The 19472-nt window shown below is 41.6% G+C and overlaps 1 protein-coding gene across 3 annotated transcripts in view; it reads right to left on the reverse strand.

Annotated features, from left to right (window-relative positions):
- Positions 1–7580: 7580 nt before the first annotated feature.
- Positions 7581–19472, reverse strand: part of DAB2 (DAB adaptor protein 2) — a 49498-nt gene continuing 37606 nt past the window's right edge. For 2 of the 3 annotated variants that reach the window (XM_032851375.1, XM_032851374.1), the window contains 6 exons: positions 18053–18706; positions 16875–17037; positions 12283–12915; positions 11575–11684; positions 10925–10992; positions 7581–9361 (listed from right to left, as the gene is read on the reverse strand). In XM_032851375.1, coding sequence (XP_032707266.1) covers positions 10930–10992; positions 11575–11684; positions 12283–12915; positions 16875–17037; positions 18053–18706 — 1623 coding nt within the window. In that variant the 3' untranslated portion in view covers positions 7581–9361; positions 10925–10929. The remainder of the gene's footprint in view (positions 9362–10924; positions 10993–11574; positions 11685–12282; positions 12916–16874; positions 17038–18052; positions 18707–19472) is intronic. The other variant, XM_032851373.1, reaches the window with a different exon arrangement.

Raw genomic sequence — 19472 nt, forward strand, 5'->3', positions numbered from 1 at the left:
TCTTACCCACTCTAAAAATTAAGCCTTTTCTTCAGAACCAGAAGTCTCACCATCGAAGTTCCTTTACCAGGATCTTCTGCGTTCTTGTTTTAGAAGTATAGATATCTTGAAGTGATACTTTTTGAAAAATACAAACTTACGGTGTTACTTCCCAGCTTAACAATCCTCAAGTATTTTTAAGAAGTCTCAAGGTGGAGTTTGATTTGCCCATATAGTAATTTGAACTTGCTGTGTCTAAAATCATACACCTAATTCTTGCCTTATCCCTGTCAAGGAAGTTCTTCTTATATTCTTTATTTTCATGAATGAGTCACCAATAACCGTCTTTCTGGTTTCTATATCTGGAAGTCATCTTTCTTTTTATTGCTTTAGTATTTCTACAGTGTGCATAATGGTAAGCAGGTTCATTATGGGCACTTCATAGTTATTCCATAGTTATTTCAGAGTTACTGGATGACTGGTTGATTTCACTTGGTTCAGGTATGTTTGGTTTCTGGAACTTGGAGCTTTGACAAAAAGAAACTAGTATTTGAGGACAAACCTATATACAGTTTTATCATTTAACAACATGTAAACCCAACTCAATATAATAGGGGATGATGCTTTGCAAATCTTAAATTTTCTTTAATTTTCTCCTTTAAAATTGTTTTTTGACTCTGAGACCTCAAGGCTGAACTGTGAGGCTTATTGCCCAGGGAAGGAGATGGTGGAATAAAGCAGTGATTGGTCACCTGTGAATCTCAAAGTAGTGGGGATAGCATGGCTTGTGATGTAGATAATGCGGAAGACTGCCTCTCTTGTTGGAGCAGAGCAGTTGTGAGAGGGTGGGAGGGAGGGGGAGGGAAGCAGGCCTGGAGATGAGTGTTTGTAGTAGGCCACACTTTGGAATGGGGCCAGCATGGTAAGTAGGTTGAGGTCAGAGCAGATGTTTCTTTCCTTGCCATCTGGAACTCTGGGAGAGCAACTTCCAGACTTTCCCAGTATGGGGGAAGCCAAACCAGAACAAAAGTGGTTGTGGTATGTGGTTGGGCAGAGGAAAAACTGAATTTGGCTTCATAGGTTTCTTTGGCTGTTGTGGGCCACAGAGGATACCAAGAAGTTCCCAAGCCCTGAGGAGGGTTAGAGAGGGTAGCTGGCAAACTCACTGTCCGTCGAGGGCAATGTGGCCCTAGGGTTGAGGCACAGAGATGTAAAGGCACTCACAGGCAGATGTCCACGGTCCAGTTAGTAAGGACCAAGGTAGGGGCCCAGGCTTTGTACAGAACCACCAGACCTTGTAGGTCCCTCAGCTGCATGGAGAGAAACAAACTCCCCATGCTTTAGCCAAGAGTATTAGCCACAGATCCCACAAGATAGTGGCCAAGTAAAAGAGGTATGTGCTGTAGACTAGAAGATTCAGAGGAGAGTACAAGGACCTGTCTGAGGATCCAAGCCCCTTCTCAATGTTCCTCTCCCCCATCAAACTAACCATCATCATGGAGAAGAGCAGGAGAAGGGGAAGAATTGTGAACCACTGGACACATAGCTGAGAGAGAAAATACCCTTAGAGGGAGTCATCACGACTGGATTTGGGTTGCAGGACCTGACTAAGTGTTGGCATTCACATCTAGCAGAGTAGAAACTGAGGAAGAGCACATTGGGAAAAGAGAGAAGGAAAGATGCGAAGAAGGAAAGAAAAAAAGAAAGTAAGAGAGAAAGAGATAAAGGGAGAAAAGGAGACAGGAAGGGAGAAAAAGAGGAAGGGAGAGAGAGAGGGAGAGGGAAGAAGGGAGGAAGGAAGGAAGAAAGGGAAAAAAAAAACCCACACAACATAGATATATTTTCTCTCTCCACCCCAGTGTAGTTAGTGTAAGCAAATTTTTGACCCAATTTAAGAAAAAAAAAATTTATTTTCTTCTCTAGACATGTTTTGCTAATCCTTCTTCTCTAGGGAAGGGCCAGTCAGTCATTACAGATGATTTAACTCAGGAACTTAATCCCATTTCTGGTCTGGCATCATCAACTCCTTCATTTTTTCCTCTTTACTGATCTGTGCTTTTCCCTGCCATGGGGCTGTGTGTGTATGGTGGATGGGCTGCAAGGGCATCTCTCTGCTCTGCGTTCACTTGTTCAGTTTCCAGTCTCTACAGTGCAAGGGTTTGTGTTTGTCAAATCAGAAGAATGAAGAAAGTCATCACCACTAATAGGTTTTTTATACCCTGGAGAACTGAGAAGGAGAGAATAAAAAGCACTGTGTAAAATAAACTACGTTGTGAATGCATAATTTTGATTCAGTTCATTAAAAACATGATACCATGGGGTATCTGATTTTATGAAACATAGACACAAAAGAATTACTGTTATAAAATTGGGCTCCTCATTGACCATGGAACATCCAACTAGCCTTCCGTAAGCAGAAGCAGGATGGTTTAATATTTATAATGCAGAAAATATGGGGAGAACATTACTCACAACCCATCTTTCATTGTGAGTGGCCTGTAGCTTACGTTAAATGGGCTGATGGGAAATACCTGAATTAAAATGCGTTTTGTGAGGTTAGATTGATGTGTTGCATTTATAATAACTAGGTAATTCAAACTTTTAAGTGATACCTAATTCATTCTGAAAATGTGCCCTAAAAAGCCCAAAGGGGGATCAACTTGCTGAATTAAACGTAAGTGTAAGTGTATCATGATGGGCTTATTGGTTACAGGAAGCAGAAGAGGAGACCAGTACTATGAAGAGAAGAAAATCTTGGTGAATGGAAGATAAGCCGGCATAATGGCACTGGGGCCAGGTTTTGGAGGCAGCGGAGTGCTGGAGTGGTGAATTTGAGGTTAACTGCCAGGACACTGGACACTTCAGCCCTAGCTTTGTGACTTTGGGAATTCCTCAGTGTCTTCTTCTATAAAATGGTGGTGGTAGTAGCAGCCTGCTTCATAAAACTGACATGGAAATTAAGTCGTTTGTTGTAACACACTCAGAATAGTGTCTGTGGATGGTAAGTGCTGGGTAGGTGTTTGCTATTATTATATAGTGACTTCTGTGGACCAACCCTGAATCCAGTCTGGCTTTCCAGATTTGGCAGTCGTGCTTGCAGTGAAGGGAAATGAAGAATTGTGAAGCACGTCAGCAAGAGCTCGGGAATTCTACAGTCCTCTCTCCCCTCTCTCCTTCCAACTGAGATGGTGCATCATTTTGATGTCAAAGTACGTTATGCCCACATTCAGGCTTCCTGGATGGGGACTTTTAGTTAACCCACGCCTTTCTAACTTTTATAGTCTCTGGTAATCCTCATGATATTAACGCGCAGAAACCAGTCTTCTGCATTCTTGAGTTTATACTTTCTAGTGGAGGTAACTTGACATTGGCTTTGCTGACTATGCTTTCCATGTGTGGGCTTCTCTTCTGCCCTGAGCATGCTATGTCATCAAAGATTGCTATGATCTGCACTTGGAGGCAGGCCAACTTAGGGTTAAACTATCACCCAGGCATGTGGGAGACACATTGGCTAATCCATCACCCATTTCTAAGGCTCTCTTGCCAAGGCAGGCTTCAAGGACATGCGAACTGTGTAATCGGACAGGGCTCAAGCGCTTGGAAAGGTCCCATGGTAGGTTTCATGCTCTATTAGTGCCATCTTGAAATTCTTAATATTGTGTTTGGACTTTTGTTTTGAAAGCAAGTTTGATTGGAAAAGGGAGCACACACATGAGCAGAGGAAATGTATGCTGTGTCCCTTACTCCATACTACCACGTTTGCACAGAATGCTTATGTTGTCCCATGAACATGGAATTCAGGTGGACCCATGATGTGTGGGAGTTCAATGAATGAAAGCAAAAGTGAATATAAGATTGGCGTATTGTGCCTAGCACCGTGTACCTATACCCGTATACCTAGCCCTGAGAGGTCATATTCTCCATTTGAACCAGAACTGACTTCCAATACAAGAAGAAACACAAATGAACAAGAAACACTATCAGATCTTTCTTTTTTTTATAATTTTATTTTTTATAAACATATATATATATATATATTTATTCCCCCAGGGGTACAGGTCTGTGAATCTCCATGTTTACAAACTTCACAGCACTCACCATAGCACATGCTATGGTGAGATCTTTCTTAATAGTAGTGTTACTTCCCTGCATTAGCCATCTACTTATGATGAAAATAATCATATAAAAGGAAAAAAAAAGATAGGGCCGCCCATATTTCTTCTTTCCATCATTTTTCTTTACTCATTGGTAACTAAAGGTAACATGTACTGACTGGTAGAATGTTCATGTATCAAGAAGTGAATTGAAAGAGTTAGTTTTAGGCAGTGTTTCTACTGTTCTAGTAGGAATCAAATACATATTATGTTAAATATATATGCATGGATGAGTTATGAAAAACAGATTGTATAATTTCAGAGATTGCACTTGCCAGCTAAAGATTATCAATAAAATTCACATGAAAGCTTTAAAATTTCATTTCTTTTTTACTTAGAACAACATTAAATAGCAAATAAAATATATCATAATAAGAAAAAGGTTGCAAAAGAAAGGATATGTCATGCATCAATGTCTTTAATGGCACATTTTCTCCTGGTTTATGAACAATGGATCCTCTATTTTTATTTTGCTCTAGGTCCCAGAAATTATTTAGCCAGCCACGTCTCGTCCTTAACTACGTTCACTATGGAGACTGACAAAGCTAAAAGCTTGATTTCCCATCCTCCTCCCTTCCTCCATTCTGCCCTCCTTGAACACTGATGTCATATTTGGAGCTGTACAGCCATCTCGTGACCATTGGGCAATAAACACAAGAACAGAGTGTCAAAAGGCTACAAAATTTGGGGTGAAAAGCTAAAATAGAGACCATGTCCATGAAGGCCTTGTTGAGCCGCTCAGCCAGTATCAGCAACCATCAATCTGGACTTTTTATGTGAGAAAATAACCCACTAGTAATTTTAACCATTGTGAGCCTTTCCTTTGAAAGTCCATTCATTAGCAATGGGCACGTGGGCTATAACATGCCAGCCTGTTCTCAGAGGTTTTCAACAAAAAAAGACAACTCCTCCTGCTTCTAGCTCTATCATTTCCATCATCAAGTCTCTAGGCCAGTCTCTCAGGCTAATGAGGGAGGTAAGGAGGCAAACATCATATCAGCTTTCCATTCCCCTCCCCCTCCCTCTCCATTAGCTCCTACGTTCCAACACTCCTCTTAGTTGCCCCTGAACATAAGGCTCTGTGATGATCAATCAGTGTTGGTAGGTTATCTGGTAGAAGTACCCTCAGACACACCCCTAGAACCATCCATAGCTCAGCCTCAGCCCAGTCAGGTCATCATGTAACTTTTACAATGGTAATAATTTCACTTTCTTAAAATTCAGGTAAAATAATAATGATTGAAGTTAATCAAATGAAAAGAGAGATTTGACAGAAAATTCTGTAAATAACATCAGAAGAAAACGTAGTCATGGAGACTTTCAGAGTCAGGTGTTTTTCCTTCTTTTATAACCACCTCAACTTTGGTCAAGGTGGAAACCCAGTTTCTTTGCCACTGAGTAGCCCACACTGTCATCTCCTTGGAGACTGGCACTCGTATGATTTCAGCACACAATAGAGATTTAGTAATTAAGCACATAATTCCAGAAAAGCAAGGACAAACAAGGGGCTCAGGCCCTCATTAGGTGAGATGACACATGGCTGGCCCTTGGCCATCAGCCTGCCTATAATTAGGACATGTTAACAAGGCTGCTGCTGTCACACTGTGTGTGTCTAAGTTTGGCATATCAATTTAGAACTGAGTCTTAGTTATTTTTAATAGAAGAAAGTTAGTAAAAACAACATTTCCCGGCAAGAATGAGATATTTTACTATTTAGCAATTTCCTCCAATGGTAATAGCTTAAATATTTATCAGGGACTTTTAGAGAGTGCCTGGCTTTTACTAGAAGACTTTCTATCGAACCTATTCCGGGAAAAGGGGTCAGAGTCTACACTCATGTTTTTTCAGGGTCAACCAACTTCTGAGTTAGCTACATCCTCTGTCCCCCCCCCCCGCACCCTGGCCCCCCTGCTTTCAGCACAGGAAAGACACAGAATGTGTTTTGCTTTCTCTAGACACCAGGGTTAACATTTTGATGGAGCAGTCTGAAATCACAGACTGAAAAGATATCCCTACCACAAGGCAGTTTTACAATAAAATACCACAGAAATCACTCAAGAGTTGGAAGGGATTTTAAAGCATGAATACCATTCTTAGATGAGAGGGAACAGTGACAGCTCCCACCCCATGGGATTATGATATCAATAGAATGAAATTATGTTGCATAAATGGTAAAGCACTTCCTAGATGCAAGATTACTTTGATAAAATCAATACCTTCTCCCTTTGTATTGCCTTTAGGTGAAGAATTTAGGGGCCTGGTGCTGTTCAAGTTTAGCTTTTAGCTTAGAGCTATCGATGCCTAAAAGAAACCTGCCTCCAGTTATAATAGGGTTAGCATAAAAGCTGAACTTCTGACATACAGGTCTGACCAGGACTGTTACTAAATAGACTTGTAAAGAAGAGGATCTGCTTCTTTGCGGAGACACTTCAGGGAGCACCTCTCCCTGCTTGGCCAACAGTAGTTCTTACGGTACTGAAATGAATGTCCTCCCCTTGTTCGTATGAGCAAGGGTTAACCTCTGGCAAGATCTTACAGATTAAGCCACATGGAAACAGCGCACAGGCTCAGTGGGTCAGACACACTGCAGAGCATTTGGATAAGCCAGATAATTTGTGCAACGTGTTCTTATCAGCAGTCTTCTCCAGCACATCTGTGGCTTACTGGAAGCTGCTTTTGTGTGGAAACTGTTTTTCTGTATTCTACTCATTGTTGATAGAAAGAGACCAAATGTTTCACTTAAGGGGAAAGGTAAGGCAGTAATAATGAACGACCTATAATCATAAATCATAAATCATAAATCAAGGACACCCACCTGCTCCCAAGTTTGAGCTAAGACTTAGAAAACTTTAAGATCAAGACTTTTGTACCGAAGCAATCCTGTCTCAGGGACATCTTCCCGGGAGATCTAGGTCTTTTTTGAAAAAAAAAATGGGAGCCTTGAGCTTTTATCCTAGGGGAGAGTATTTAAAAGTGTCCTTGTGCTAAAGATGTCGGATCGTGGGCCTGTCCACCTCATGCAGAAGTTCTCCTGAGAGTGGCCTACACCAGCCCACATCAGTCCACACAGTTGTGTCTTGGTGAGGACAAACATGGCTGAGTCAAGAACAAGGAGATGCAAAGGGTAGAAGGTGTGAACCAAGAGTTCATTAATAAATGATTTTTATACTAGATGTCAGTAGTGGCTGTTCTGATACAGGTCTTATCCACCGGGCTCCTATTAAACTCTCAGGAAGGGAATATGTGTAGGTCAGGGAGTGGAGAATAAGGCATGAAAGATATCAGACAATGGTTTACTCATGGTCTCATTTCCCAGATTTCCATTTTTTTCTTCTTTATGACAACCCAAAATGCACTAATATTGGCTCACCTTGGACTGATTATATTTTATACATTAGCTCTAAGTAGGGGTCAACTGTAAGAATAAACTGATGCTAACGCATGAGATTCTGCCATTCCAGTTTATTGAAATGAGTAAATTTATAGCTTTATTTGCATACAGAAAAGTGCACAGGAAAATAAGTATGTACAAAGCAGTGTGTGGCCGATCATCCTTTTCAAAATCTGTCTACTTTAAAAAAATTCAACTACCTAGATATAATTGCCTCCAGTTGAGCACATTCAGGTATTGGGACATATAAAATACTATTTTAGGACTGTGTTTATAATGACTGAGTAGGAAGCCAGATGGAAAATTATGCCATTCATGATCAGCTATTACCATTAAACATAAAACCACAGGAATTTAGCTTGGACTACTTAGGGCTAATCAATAAACATTCATGAGGCCACCATCTTGGTTTAGATCCTAAGCAGTCATCCTCCTCTTCCACCTAAAGTTAACATTGTATGGTTGATTAACACCCATGAGAACCTGAGCATTAAGGGTCAGGAGAAACATTTAAAAACCCAACATAAATATAACAAAATGAAACTCATTTTGGCAAGAACAAATCCTTCAGAACTGTGCTAACAATATAACTGGAAATGAACTGGGAGAGTTTCCAAGGTTATGAGGAGAAAAATACTGCAGACGTTAAATTTTCAATGATAACACCAAAACTTGTTCTATAGCTTCTCACTCCACCCCTCCATTCATCATTTATCTTCCTACTAACTAGGAGATTGTGGCTTCAAGTGAGTTTTCCAGTTACTTGATAAAGGTCTAGCATGACCCCATATAAGCACCCAATATATTTGGCACAATTACATTGAAGTTTCTGATGTGTTGGCTCTCCAGAATACAGTCCTTCATTGCCCAACTGAGTTAGGTTTTTCTTTCATTTTCTTCAACCTGAACTGCTCTTCTGGAACTTCAGATCAAGAGGATGGCCTCCTATTCCATAGAAAGGATAAAGGTTGTGTCCATCTGCAATTCTAGTTATGGGATTTAGTGATTACTGAGAAGGCAGAGACATTTCAGATCCATGAATCCTTAGATTTTTTTTTTTCCCCCATAAAACTGTTGCTTGTGGAAGGGAAGTAATGTTATATGAACCTGGGAGTAAAACTGACTGAAAAAAGAATCAGAGGGAAGAGGAGAGGAGAGACAAATAATACTTTTCCCTCATTTGCACTATCAAGCAAGAGACTGGGGGGTGGGGGGGGGGGGAAGAACAATCTTGTCCTTGAAAGAAAATAATCTTCAGAAAGAGAAGTTATATTTTTAAAAAGGTCCTTAAGTGTGTCAGATTCCCAAGTGTTTAAGGAGAAGTTGGACTTGCTTCAATTTTACTTTAAAAATTCTTTATAAATGTTGATATGAAGCAAGATTTAAGAAGGCATTTTGTTATAGTATAACCTTTAGGATTTATGCTGTGAAACAGAACCCCCAAACAACTTTGAACATAAGGATTTTAAAATTTATTCAAAACAGTGTCATCTGAGGAGTTGTGGTAGCTGCATCTCCCAACCAGAGGGTACACAGTACAGTGTTCTAGAAGGTTCTAGGAACACACTAGGCAATGGTTCAAGTAGGGTAACTACTTCATTTACATTTAAGCGAGAGAATTTAGATTCTTAATTTATTTAAAGCCATGGATTCAGTTTAGCTTTAATCTAAACAGAAAAGTGAAAGGCATTTTACAAGTGGAAGAGGCAGCAAGCAACAAGGCAACAGATAATATGTCAAAGCTGGAACGAGAGCAGAGGTCGTCTGGCTATTAGCTTTGTTCTTGACTACTAAGGCCAACCTTTTTGTTCCTCTGGATAGTCATCATATCAAGTTCCTAGAGAAGTGTAGAGAAGAAAAAACCCATGGTTAAAATTTTGGGGTTAAATATCAATGTATTAAATATCAAGTCATCATTTAAAACTCAATAATAGTATCTCCTAGGGCTGATGTGAGAGGCTTAAATAAGAAAATAAATGCAGAGCCTGAAATAGTGATTCACACAAATGTTCAATAATATTAGTTATTTTCTCCCATAATCATGCTCCCCCACCCCAACCCCAATCTATAAGTTAAGCAAGTTCACCAAAATAATCCTTCCTTCATGACCTAAGAAAGAAAGGACCTCCAAGGAGACCCCTTGTCAATGCAATTTAGTGCAAAAAATCCTCCTAGACTCCGGACGCATTTTATTCCTTTCCATTTATTTGTCCATGTTTACCTCCCTTGGAGACGAGGGTGAGAATGAGCCTCTGTTAAGACTTCTAGCCCTTCATTATATTACACTGTTCTATCAGCATTAGAAACCACCAGGCTGCTTGTAACCTGGAGCTTTTCCTCAGCATCAGAGAGGGACTTCTTAGGGCTGGGGTGGGGCCCCAGACTTGCTTTTTCCATAATCTCAGCCTGTTCTCTGAAGCAGACTTTCTGGAAAAGCACTTTAAGAAACACTGTAATTCTAGAAGTCAACTAAGGGAAAACAATCCAAATTGCAAATAAAGTCAATCTTACTGTTCATGTCAGATTTGAGATATTTCTCTATTTAAAATAATTAAATTCTAGGTGGGTCAGGACAGAGTTAGTAGGAGTCCCACCTGGATGGGGCAAGACTGAAAATAACAGGTTTGGTTCCTTTCATTCTTTTTCTTGTTCTCCCCCACCAGCTATGCCCTTCCTCCTCTAAAACGCAGCCAAGCCTCCTTTCCTCCACTAACTTCAATCTTCTGAAATCAGACAGAGTTGCTTCCACTCACTGTTGATAAAGAAAGGGTCACCTGAGCCCTCCCAGGGTCCCAGTCTAAGGCAGTTACACCTAATAACTCACCTGGGATAAAATCTACTAGTAAGATGAACCTGCAAACTCATCTGCTCACACGCTGTTTTTAAAGGAGGTAAGGACAGCTGTCACCACTTCTGGATTGAACGCCCTCAGACTATTTTAGACTAACTGTGAGACTCCTCACAGAGAAATAAATTGATCTGGGAGGTGGCCTCTGTTCAGCTGACCTGTCCTTAGCTACAAACAGTCTTTGGATTTCGAAACTTCTATAGGAAACCAAGTAGTTATGAGGATGTAAAACAAAACAAAACAACTAGAAAGCTATTATGTGTTATATAAGTTTATTGTTATGCAAAAATGTTATTCTGAAGTATCAAAAACACAGGATATGATAGAAATCCATATCCCCATGGGTATATTACTGTTTTGTAGCATGTAAAAGAATTCTATTCTTAAATGCTCAGCTTAGTCATTACTGAGTTAGTTAAGCATAGATTTCCATGTTTATTAGTTCTAAGTTACAGAGATTTAACCTTGTAACAGTTCGAAAATTAAAATTTCACCCTCACCCCGTCCCATGCTTTCTTACCAAACCTAAGCTTCAGAGGATCTTCTACTTACAGAAGTTAGGCAAAAGGATTTCCAAAAGGATCCCTATATACATCAGAAGATGTGGGTTGAGAAGCCATCTATGAAGATAAAACCATCCAGTCAATATGTTTAATTACACTTACAGAGAAAAAAAAAAAAACCTATAATTAAGACTTCTCAAAGGTCACAGACAAATCAGATATCATGTGGGTCTACAATGATTTGTGTCTGCCTGCTTATATTTCGTGATGTGTATTTATTATTTACATCAAAATCAGGGTTCATAGGTTTGCCTTTCCAAAATGAAAGGTACTGTTTTTATGAGCTAAAGGACTGAGGGCAGGAAGTCAGGAAACTAATTCCTTGAAAAATTTTTAAAGATAATATTATTTTGGCTCAATTTTCTCTCAAAATGATTTTGGGAGCCAGGCAAAGTGAGATCTGTCCTTGAGACTTTTTCTCTATGATATTCATTTTTCAAGCTCAGGATAGTCGTCCCTACCAAAATAGTCTCTCCCCAGCCTGAGTTGATGTTTTCACTGTGATGGTTCTCAGTGATAAATCTTATTTAAACATCCTTTAGCACCAAAGAGTTACTATACACACAAGATTAATTCACGACAAAGTAGCTCTACGTGGCTTGTACTTGGGAGCAACAGCTTCTAGTAGTTGATACTTACAGAGGCTTGTGACGAACCAAAAGAACCTTTAGAGAAAGGGTTCTCAAATGCGTTGTCAGCAGATTTGGTAATTGGCAGGGAACCTTGTCTGGGAGCTGGCTTTGGTGGTTCTAGAAGGCAAAAAACACCAAGAAGTCAATAGACAAATTTTTTCCCAGATATAAGCAAAAGTCCCTTGTCCCGTGTCCCACCCTACCCCGTACCGTCCCCTCCGCCCCCTACCCCCCAGTCAAGGTTATCTCAGAAATTAAGTTCCATACTTTGGAATTTACATCATGGAACAAAAATCACCACAAAATACTAGGACTTCTGGTGATTATTACAGGTAAATTCATCCGAAGAGGAGGCTGTGCATATATAACTGAAGTGGAAGACATTCAGAATTCCCTCACTAAGGCGGGGGAGTGTGGCCGAGGCTCTGTTACAGAGCCTTCCAAGTGCCACAACCCACTGAATTTCAAGAGCTCTTGGCAGCCCTTCTAGAATTTGCCACAAGAGGGCAGTATTGGGCCAGCCCTTAGAAATATCTAAGGTAAATCATTTGTTCCATAAGGTAACCCGCCAAGTTGTCTCCATAACCACTGATTACCAAAGAGAGCAAGAGTTAGGCTACTGGTAGGTGGGAGAGGGTTCTTCTAAAGACTCTGTGGGCCCATATGACGGGGGAAATACTTGTTGGTATGGTAGACAGAGAAGTGGGTAGCTTACCATTGATCTTTTTCAACAGCTGATTAGCATCAAAGTCATCATGGTCCGCATTCTCCTGAGGAATGCCAACTTTGCTGTTGAAATAATTGGAGAAGGCACTCGAAGTCCCAGAGGAAGTCTGCTCTCCCTTCCTTGCAGGCACAGCAGGTGGCTGCCGCAGTTGGAAGTCCTTAAACATTTCTTTCACTTCTTTGACTTCTTTATCCCCAAGTGGGTCCAAGGCAGTGAAGGCATCACTGGAGATGTCCTTTGGAGGGCCAGTTCTGGGAGGTGGTTGAGGAGGAGCAACCAGAAGAGAGGAGAGCATAGAAGGGGACTGGGTAGACACAGCAGAAGCTGGAAAAATATTGCTCTGGAAAGGGTTCCCCAAAGAGCTTGTTGAGGACCAAGTATTGGGTACCACAGATGCTGATGGGCCCCAAACAACAGGGGCTGGAGGCGAAGCTGAGGCTGCAAAGGATGAAGGCTGGTTCCAACCTGGAATAGCTGGGCTTGTGGTAAAAACTACTGGCTGACTAAATCCTGAAGGCTGACCACTCAGCATGGCTCCCGGGACCACTGAAGTGGACTGATTGAAGACTAAAGATGTTGGGTTCCACGGTCCTGCCTGAGGGGGGCTAACTGGTATACCACCTGAAGGAAGCAGAAGAAAGGACTTATCAGGACACAAACTTGAAGAGGATTTTTGAGTTTCAGGAAACACAGCTCTGGGGAAGGGGAGAGGCGGGACATTTACCAAGCATCTACATGGCCAACACCTTCCTTAAGCCTTAAGGCTGGCATGGAAAAAAGGCATAGAGAGATTAAATCAGTCTAAAGATTAACTAGCTAATACAGAATAGCTCGCATTCAAAGGTTGGCTGCCTTTTGAAGCCCTTTCTTTCTACCACAGATTTTAAACTTTTCTCATTAGAAGGGTAATACACTCCATTAGGACCTGGTCATGAAAACATTTCTGACACTGATACATTTCAAACAACTAGGACAGAGCCTGTTGATAGCATGAGTGCATCTGTTGAGTGAATACATTTACATAAACAAACCCTACTGATTACGAAGCAGTGAATTAAAATAATCCATTGGGTACTCTGAGTCATCGATTGGATCTTTTCATTTGGCAGCTGGCTCCTGTCTGGAGTCTCATGGAAACCAGCTATCACGCATGTGTATTAGGCCTCAACATGCTTGCATCCTGAAGAAACCATTTCAGTTTCCTTGCTTTTAAATGCTGCCAAGGTTGACACAGCTATATAAAAGGGCGATAAAGTTTGGTTGATGCCAAGATAGCTTTAGACTTTTATACATATACATGGAGGAAAGGCTGGTTTTCCTGGGAGAGCTGTTTCAAGGAAAAGTGCTTCCGGCCATGTGTCACTCACTAAGCCTTGCCAGAAGTCAGAACACAATACTTCAAAGCGGAAGGGAGGGAGAGAAGACAACATAGAGCAAAAAACAAAAACACAAAACACAAAAACCCCAAAACTTCGTGAGGTAGCTAATTGCCTGTGTCCAGACACCTAATTCTTGTGGGGGAATGGCTCCATCTCCTGTGTCTTCACCATATTGATTAAGAGTTGATGAAGTCACTAAAATGCAGGTCTCTCCAATATTCTTCCCCTCTTCTTGAGAAGCTCATTCCCTATATCTTATTCTCCAATGTAGGACATTTTTCTCTCTTGCTTCTTCCCAAGTATATTAATGACCTGTCAGACTGCCACCAACCTAAATTCAGCCTCATATCGACTCATGAATGATGCCTCCTCTCAAAATCTGCTTGCTTTGAGCTGTAGAGTAAGAGCATTCTTTAGTTATGAACATTTTCTAACTGAACTAAGAAAAGACCTCCAAATGTCTACCTTGCGTTAGGAATGTTTTTGTTTCTAGACTGAGAGATATTTTGAAAGTGATGTTCAGGGGCTGATGTAGCAAGATATTCTATCTTAAATTTTACGAGTATTGGAGATGGATGTTACTTGACTAATCATCATGAAGGCTAACCATCTGGCCACGGAGATGTATGGTGTGCTCAGAGACAGTAGTGGGTTTCAGAAAAGGTCATCTTATGAACTTAACATGTCTTGTTTTTTGAGGTTAGGGAACTGGGTACAAGAATATTAATTATTAAAATGAGGGAGCTCACAGTCTGTGACAATAGAGACTAAAACTCAGGCATACCAGCTCCAAATATAATGCCCTATTCTCCTGTTCTGCCTCCTTAGCATCAAGGGATAGGACTATGGAAAGTAATCCAAATACTTATTTCGTAGTTACAGAAATTAGACTTGATTTACACTAAAGAGCATACATATTCTTTTCACAACTAATCAAGGGAAGAGTTCTCTCACATTCTATACTATGGGGTTCAAAAAGTGGGTTGGGTTTGAGCGAAGTGATTGCTAGCGTTTTAAAACAAATTTATTTAAATTTTGTTATCCAAAGCCAGAGTCACTCACTTATATTTTTATGCCAACTGGATGTTCAAATGGGGTAGAATTTTATCATTTCTCATGTTGGATGACTTGCCTTCCCTTAGGAAAATGTATGGCTTTGCTCAGAGATGGTATTAGAGGGAGTGGTGGTAGTTAAAGAGAAAAATATTTTATCTGCCAGGAATTAAAGGCTTTCTCAGTACATCCTTATGCCAGCCTTCATTCCCATCTGATGGATTTCATAAATTGTGTTTCTAAGATATTTTAGGCTCTGCTAGAGAAAGTAGAGGCAAGGGGTAAGTTAAAAGAAAAGTGTGGGTGTAAGAAGTTAATTTTATTACCTTCTGATGCTAAATTAAAACACAGGGTAGCTAGTCAAAGCTGAAGGCTTAGCTTTCTACAACACCCTCTCCCCACCCCCAGTTCTCCAGAAGAGACAGTCCCCCAGCTGGGTCTAGCGGAAGCCAGACCTACAACCTTCCATGGTTTGGCTGAGGATCCCTGCTAGTGGACAGGGGCTATACTGTAGAGCTCAGTTTGAGTCCCATGTCCAAACTTGGAAGGATCATCAGTATTCTGCAGTTGTATACCCCAAGGCTTCAACAGGGGCACCTAGCCAAAAAGCTTCACTTCGTCTGAATAAATTAACAGTTATAGGGTCCAGCTGTATTTTCGAGCTGACTTGTTAAATATTGGCTGTAAAAATTCTTTGGGGCATTGATATTACACGGTCAAGCTCTGAGATGTGATGTAGTTGCCGCCAGTGCATGGAAGCTCTTGACCCTTCTGCAAGGAAAAGGCACTCACCAGCTCCACTTGGGGGGAAGGAAAGGGAACGATGCAAAAAAGGGAAAGTCCGCAAGAGACATGAAGTATTGGGGGAGAGTCTTGATGGTGTAAATGCAAGAAGAGACCCAGAACAAGTTGACTTCCCACACCCGCACTGATTTTAGCCACTCAACGGTTGGGTAAAAACCCCCTCTTGCCGCCATACTCCAGGTAGGATTAAACAGATTTAATATGAAAAAAATGAAAATATTTTCCTTTGCAGGAAAGCAGCAGGGGAAACAAAAAAACAGGGTCCTGATGATTGACTCCGCAGGAGGCAGAGAAAACCAAGAGCCCTGGTGAAATTTTACAAAATGGGGGAAGAGATTTCCTCTTCCTCCTTAGTTGCCCCAATCCCCTTCCAAGACAGAGTCTGTTGGGAGCTTGTAGAGGTGCCAAGAAGCAGAAAAATAAAGAGAATCCCCAGCAGGATAGCAAAGCCTGTTGTCGGGGTTTCTGAAGACTGTACCATGGAGGCAGAAAGGAACTGGAGGCCGTGGGCAAACAACGGCAGAGCTAGTCCTCAGCCAAGTGGCTTCCCCCAGTGTCATGCCACAGAGTGGCTTAGTGGCTCACATGAGCTCCACACATTTATGAATGAGCACCGGCACACAGCCTAGGCATCTGGTAAAATCCTATCTTTTCCCTTATCTTTGTGTTCTTTTCAATGTCAGGTTTCTAGCATCTGTCTTCTAATTCTATTAAGACACTCCAATAGCCAAAATATTGTCAAGGAGCAGCTGAGGCTTAAGTATTCAGAGACCGATCAGCATATATGCTTGTCTCATACACATCGTATGCCCAGCAGAGCCGGGCTAAGAACCCAAGACTTGCAGTGTATGACTTACACTTGCTTTGGACTTAACTTACATCCCTCTCGGGGATAAGACAGGATACCCTAACCAGGAAGCATATCAGTTCACTGGGAGATAGGGCTTTGATCTAGCAATGGGAAATTGTGTGGCAGACATGCATGTCACCAGTTTTTCCAATATGGATGATAGACAAGACTCTCTCAGCTCTATCTCCTTTCTCCAACGAAGCTGGTCTGAGCATCAGAATCCCTTAGAGTTGTCTTCCGTAAGCCACTGCCAGTTGGCTCTGGTGAGTGCAATATTGAAAATGGTTTTCTCTCCATGTGCCAACTTCAGGAGCCAAATTTCAGTTGCAAGTCGAGGGTACCAAATGAGGGTGGGGTCTACGGAAGTAAAAGTGGGATGATCAGATCTTCTATCCCTGGAGCCTCTATGGATATGAAGTGCCTTCCTCCTGCACATGATAATCTTATGAATGAAAACAACAGAGGCAAGTCTTACTCCATCTCTCAGCACCTACCTAGACCTGCAAGGGGTCCCGCCGGGGCAGAAGCGTTTGTTTTGAAGAGATCCAGAGGGTTGGTCTGTAGGGTTGCGGACTGTCCTGTAGGTGAGGTCTGGCCTGGAGCTTCTGAGACAGGAGGGGTAAAGATGTCTGATGCAAGCAAGTCTTTTGCTGGAGACTGACAGGGCAGAGAGGGAGACACAAGAGTTACTCGGTAATTATGAAAAACAGCTTTATTCTGTCTCCTATTCTGTACCTCAGATTTGGGAACCACACATAGGAAAACGTATTCCTCTTACTGGTAAACTACTACAAAAAGCCAAAACTCCCCTCCCCCACCTCTCACTGCCCCCCACCCCCAACTCCCCCTGAACGACAGATCCCTGCAATGGACAGAATATTTGGTCTTGGTAACTGAGGTAAAGAGGACTTTCAAGGTGAAATACATTTTACTAATTTACACATTTGTATCTGTCTAGTCTCTTTATCCTCTAAAAGCTTGAAGCTGGGAAAGAAAAGAGAACTATAAATAAATAAGTAACCTACATATTTTTGATTATTCTACTAGGTTTAAATCGGTTTATGTAAAGATGACACTATAGTCTAATTATGAGGCCAGCCTGCGTATTCTAATGAGGTTTTTAAATATATATTCACAGAAACCACATTTTAAATTGCTTTTCAATGAAGTGGTACTAGTAAATATTTAAGTGTCCTTTAAAGCAATGGATCATTCAGTCAGCATTGAAAAGAAGAGGCAAACTCAAGAATTTTCCACCACCACCTTGGACATTAATGCAGCAGGAGGGGTGTGTGGGGCGTGTGTTAGTGTGGGGAAGGTACACAAGGCATCACAAAGAACCCTTGCCCTCCCCTTCCAGAATATGATGATCGAACTTACCAGAGGTACAGAAGCATAGCAGCATTAAAAATGGAAAAACTTGTGTTTAGTTAATAACAAGTGACAAGACATGCAAACGGAAAGCAGGGTGTGAAAACACTGCCAAGTGAGAAGCTTAGCAAAGGCGGCAATCAGAGGAAGGTATTCCTGGAGAAAGATGTGCCTTATCCCACCTTCTATTTCACAGCCACACAGGCAACTACAAGAGCAGCAGGAAAGAGAGCTTGCGTCACACCACCCTTTGGTACCGAGCATGCATTCTGCCAATGGATATGTGGAGAAGACAATTCACCTTAGCAGTCCTTCTGCCTCTTCCTGGTTTGGTACTTTGTGGAGGTGGGATAATGGCTATGGAGTCATGTGGTGAGGACTGGACAGAGCTTTCCAAGTCCTGCTTTACGCCATTCAGTACAGACAGTCCTTTGGGAGGGCTTCCCATAAAAGGGTTCGGGGAGGATTTGATATGGAAGCCGTTCTGTTCTCTTTCAGATACCCCATTTTGAGTTCTCACTGTTGGCTGTGTTTGCGCACTTGAAAAGGGCCATGGGCCTGCCTGAGCTTCCTGTTTGCCAGTCCGGTTAGAGATTTGGTCAAACTGTTGACCAAAGTAATCAACATCCCCATTCAGGGGCCCGTTACTCAGGGGAGTAGACAAGTTACTCAAATTCTCTTTCTTCTGATCTGAAGATTTGAGAGAATCAAACGAAGAGGGTGCCGATTGGTCTGGCTGTGCAAAAGGATCGTCACGGAAAGGATCAGGATTAGGGGTGGGAAAGAAGTTGAGATTGGCAGAAAAGGCATTTTCAGGCAGGAAAGATGCCTGAGGCTTTGGTCGAGGAAGAGAGCAGGAGGTAATGCCATTTGTTAAGAATGGATTTTCTCTTAAAGAATTCTGATTGGTGTCGATTTCAGAGTTTAGATCCACTAACAGGATATCTTTGCTTTCCTATCACATTTGGGAAGAAAAAAAAAAAGAGAGAAAAGAAAGTGTTAGTCCATGTTGTGATTTCACATGAGAAAGCTACAAAAGACCATCAGGATCATCAAAATTTCCATTAGAGTTTTATCTTGACAGACCGGTTAACCGTGACCTCCTCCCGTCACCTCCCTGAGTGCATTTCTTGCCTAGCAGTGGAATAGGTCCTCCCTGTTCCTCCCCGCCTTGTTGCCCCTTTATTTAGGTCTCCACTTTGTTGGCCTTTCGTTAAAATGAAACTCTAGTCATGTGTCTGCTCACCCTTGCAGACTGTGTTCACGACCCTCGTTGTTCCCATTCCTGCCTTTGAGAGTCTTAAAGGGAATCGACTGCCAGTCACTCTAAGCAATTATCTAAGCATATTGAGCTTGAATGTAAGAGAAGACCTCAGAAGTGTAACCCAGCCTCCCACCTGAGGCATAGTCCCATCTATTATACCGTCAGAGTCATGTAACAGCATCTCTCTAAATGAGCAAATTCTCTGGCCAATATTTTATAGTGCTGGTTGTGACTAAGTCTAAGGTCAAATATATTTCCCTATAGTTGGTCTTTCCTTTACAGGGCAAAACCAGATTTTTCCCACCATTCATATGGCTTGTCACGTATGCCCCTTTAAATATTTAAGGATCTTTTTGAAGGTGCTAGTGAAGTTGGAGCTCTCATTCCCATCATCCTAATCTCCTCTGGACACATCCTTTCGTCTGTGTCTTTCTAGAAAGAAGAAAGTGACACTCAA

This window comes from Lontra canadensis, unplaced genomic scaffold (assembly GCF_010015895.1).
Source record: "Lontra canadensis isolate GAN:19392208 unplaced genomic scaffold, GSC_riverotter_1.0 scaffold5, whole genome shotgun sequence".
NCBI lineage: Eukaryota > Metazoa > Chordata > Mammalia > Carnivora > Mustelidae > Lontra > Lontra canadensis.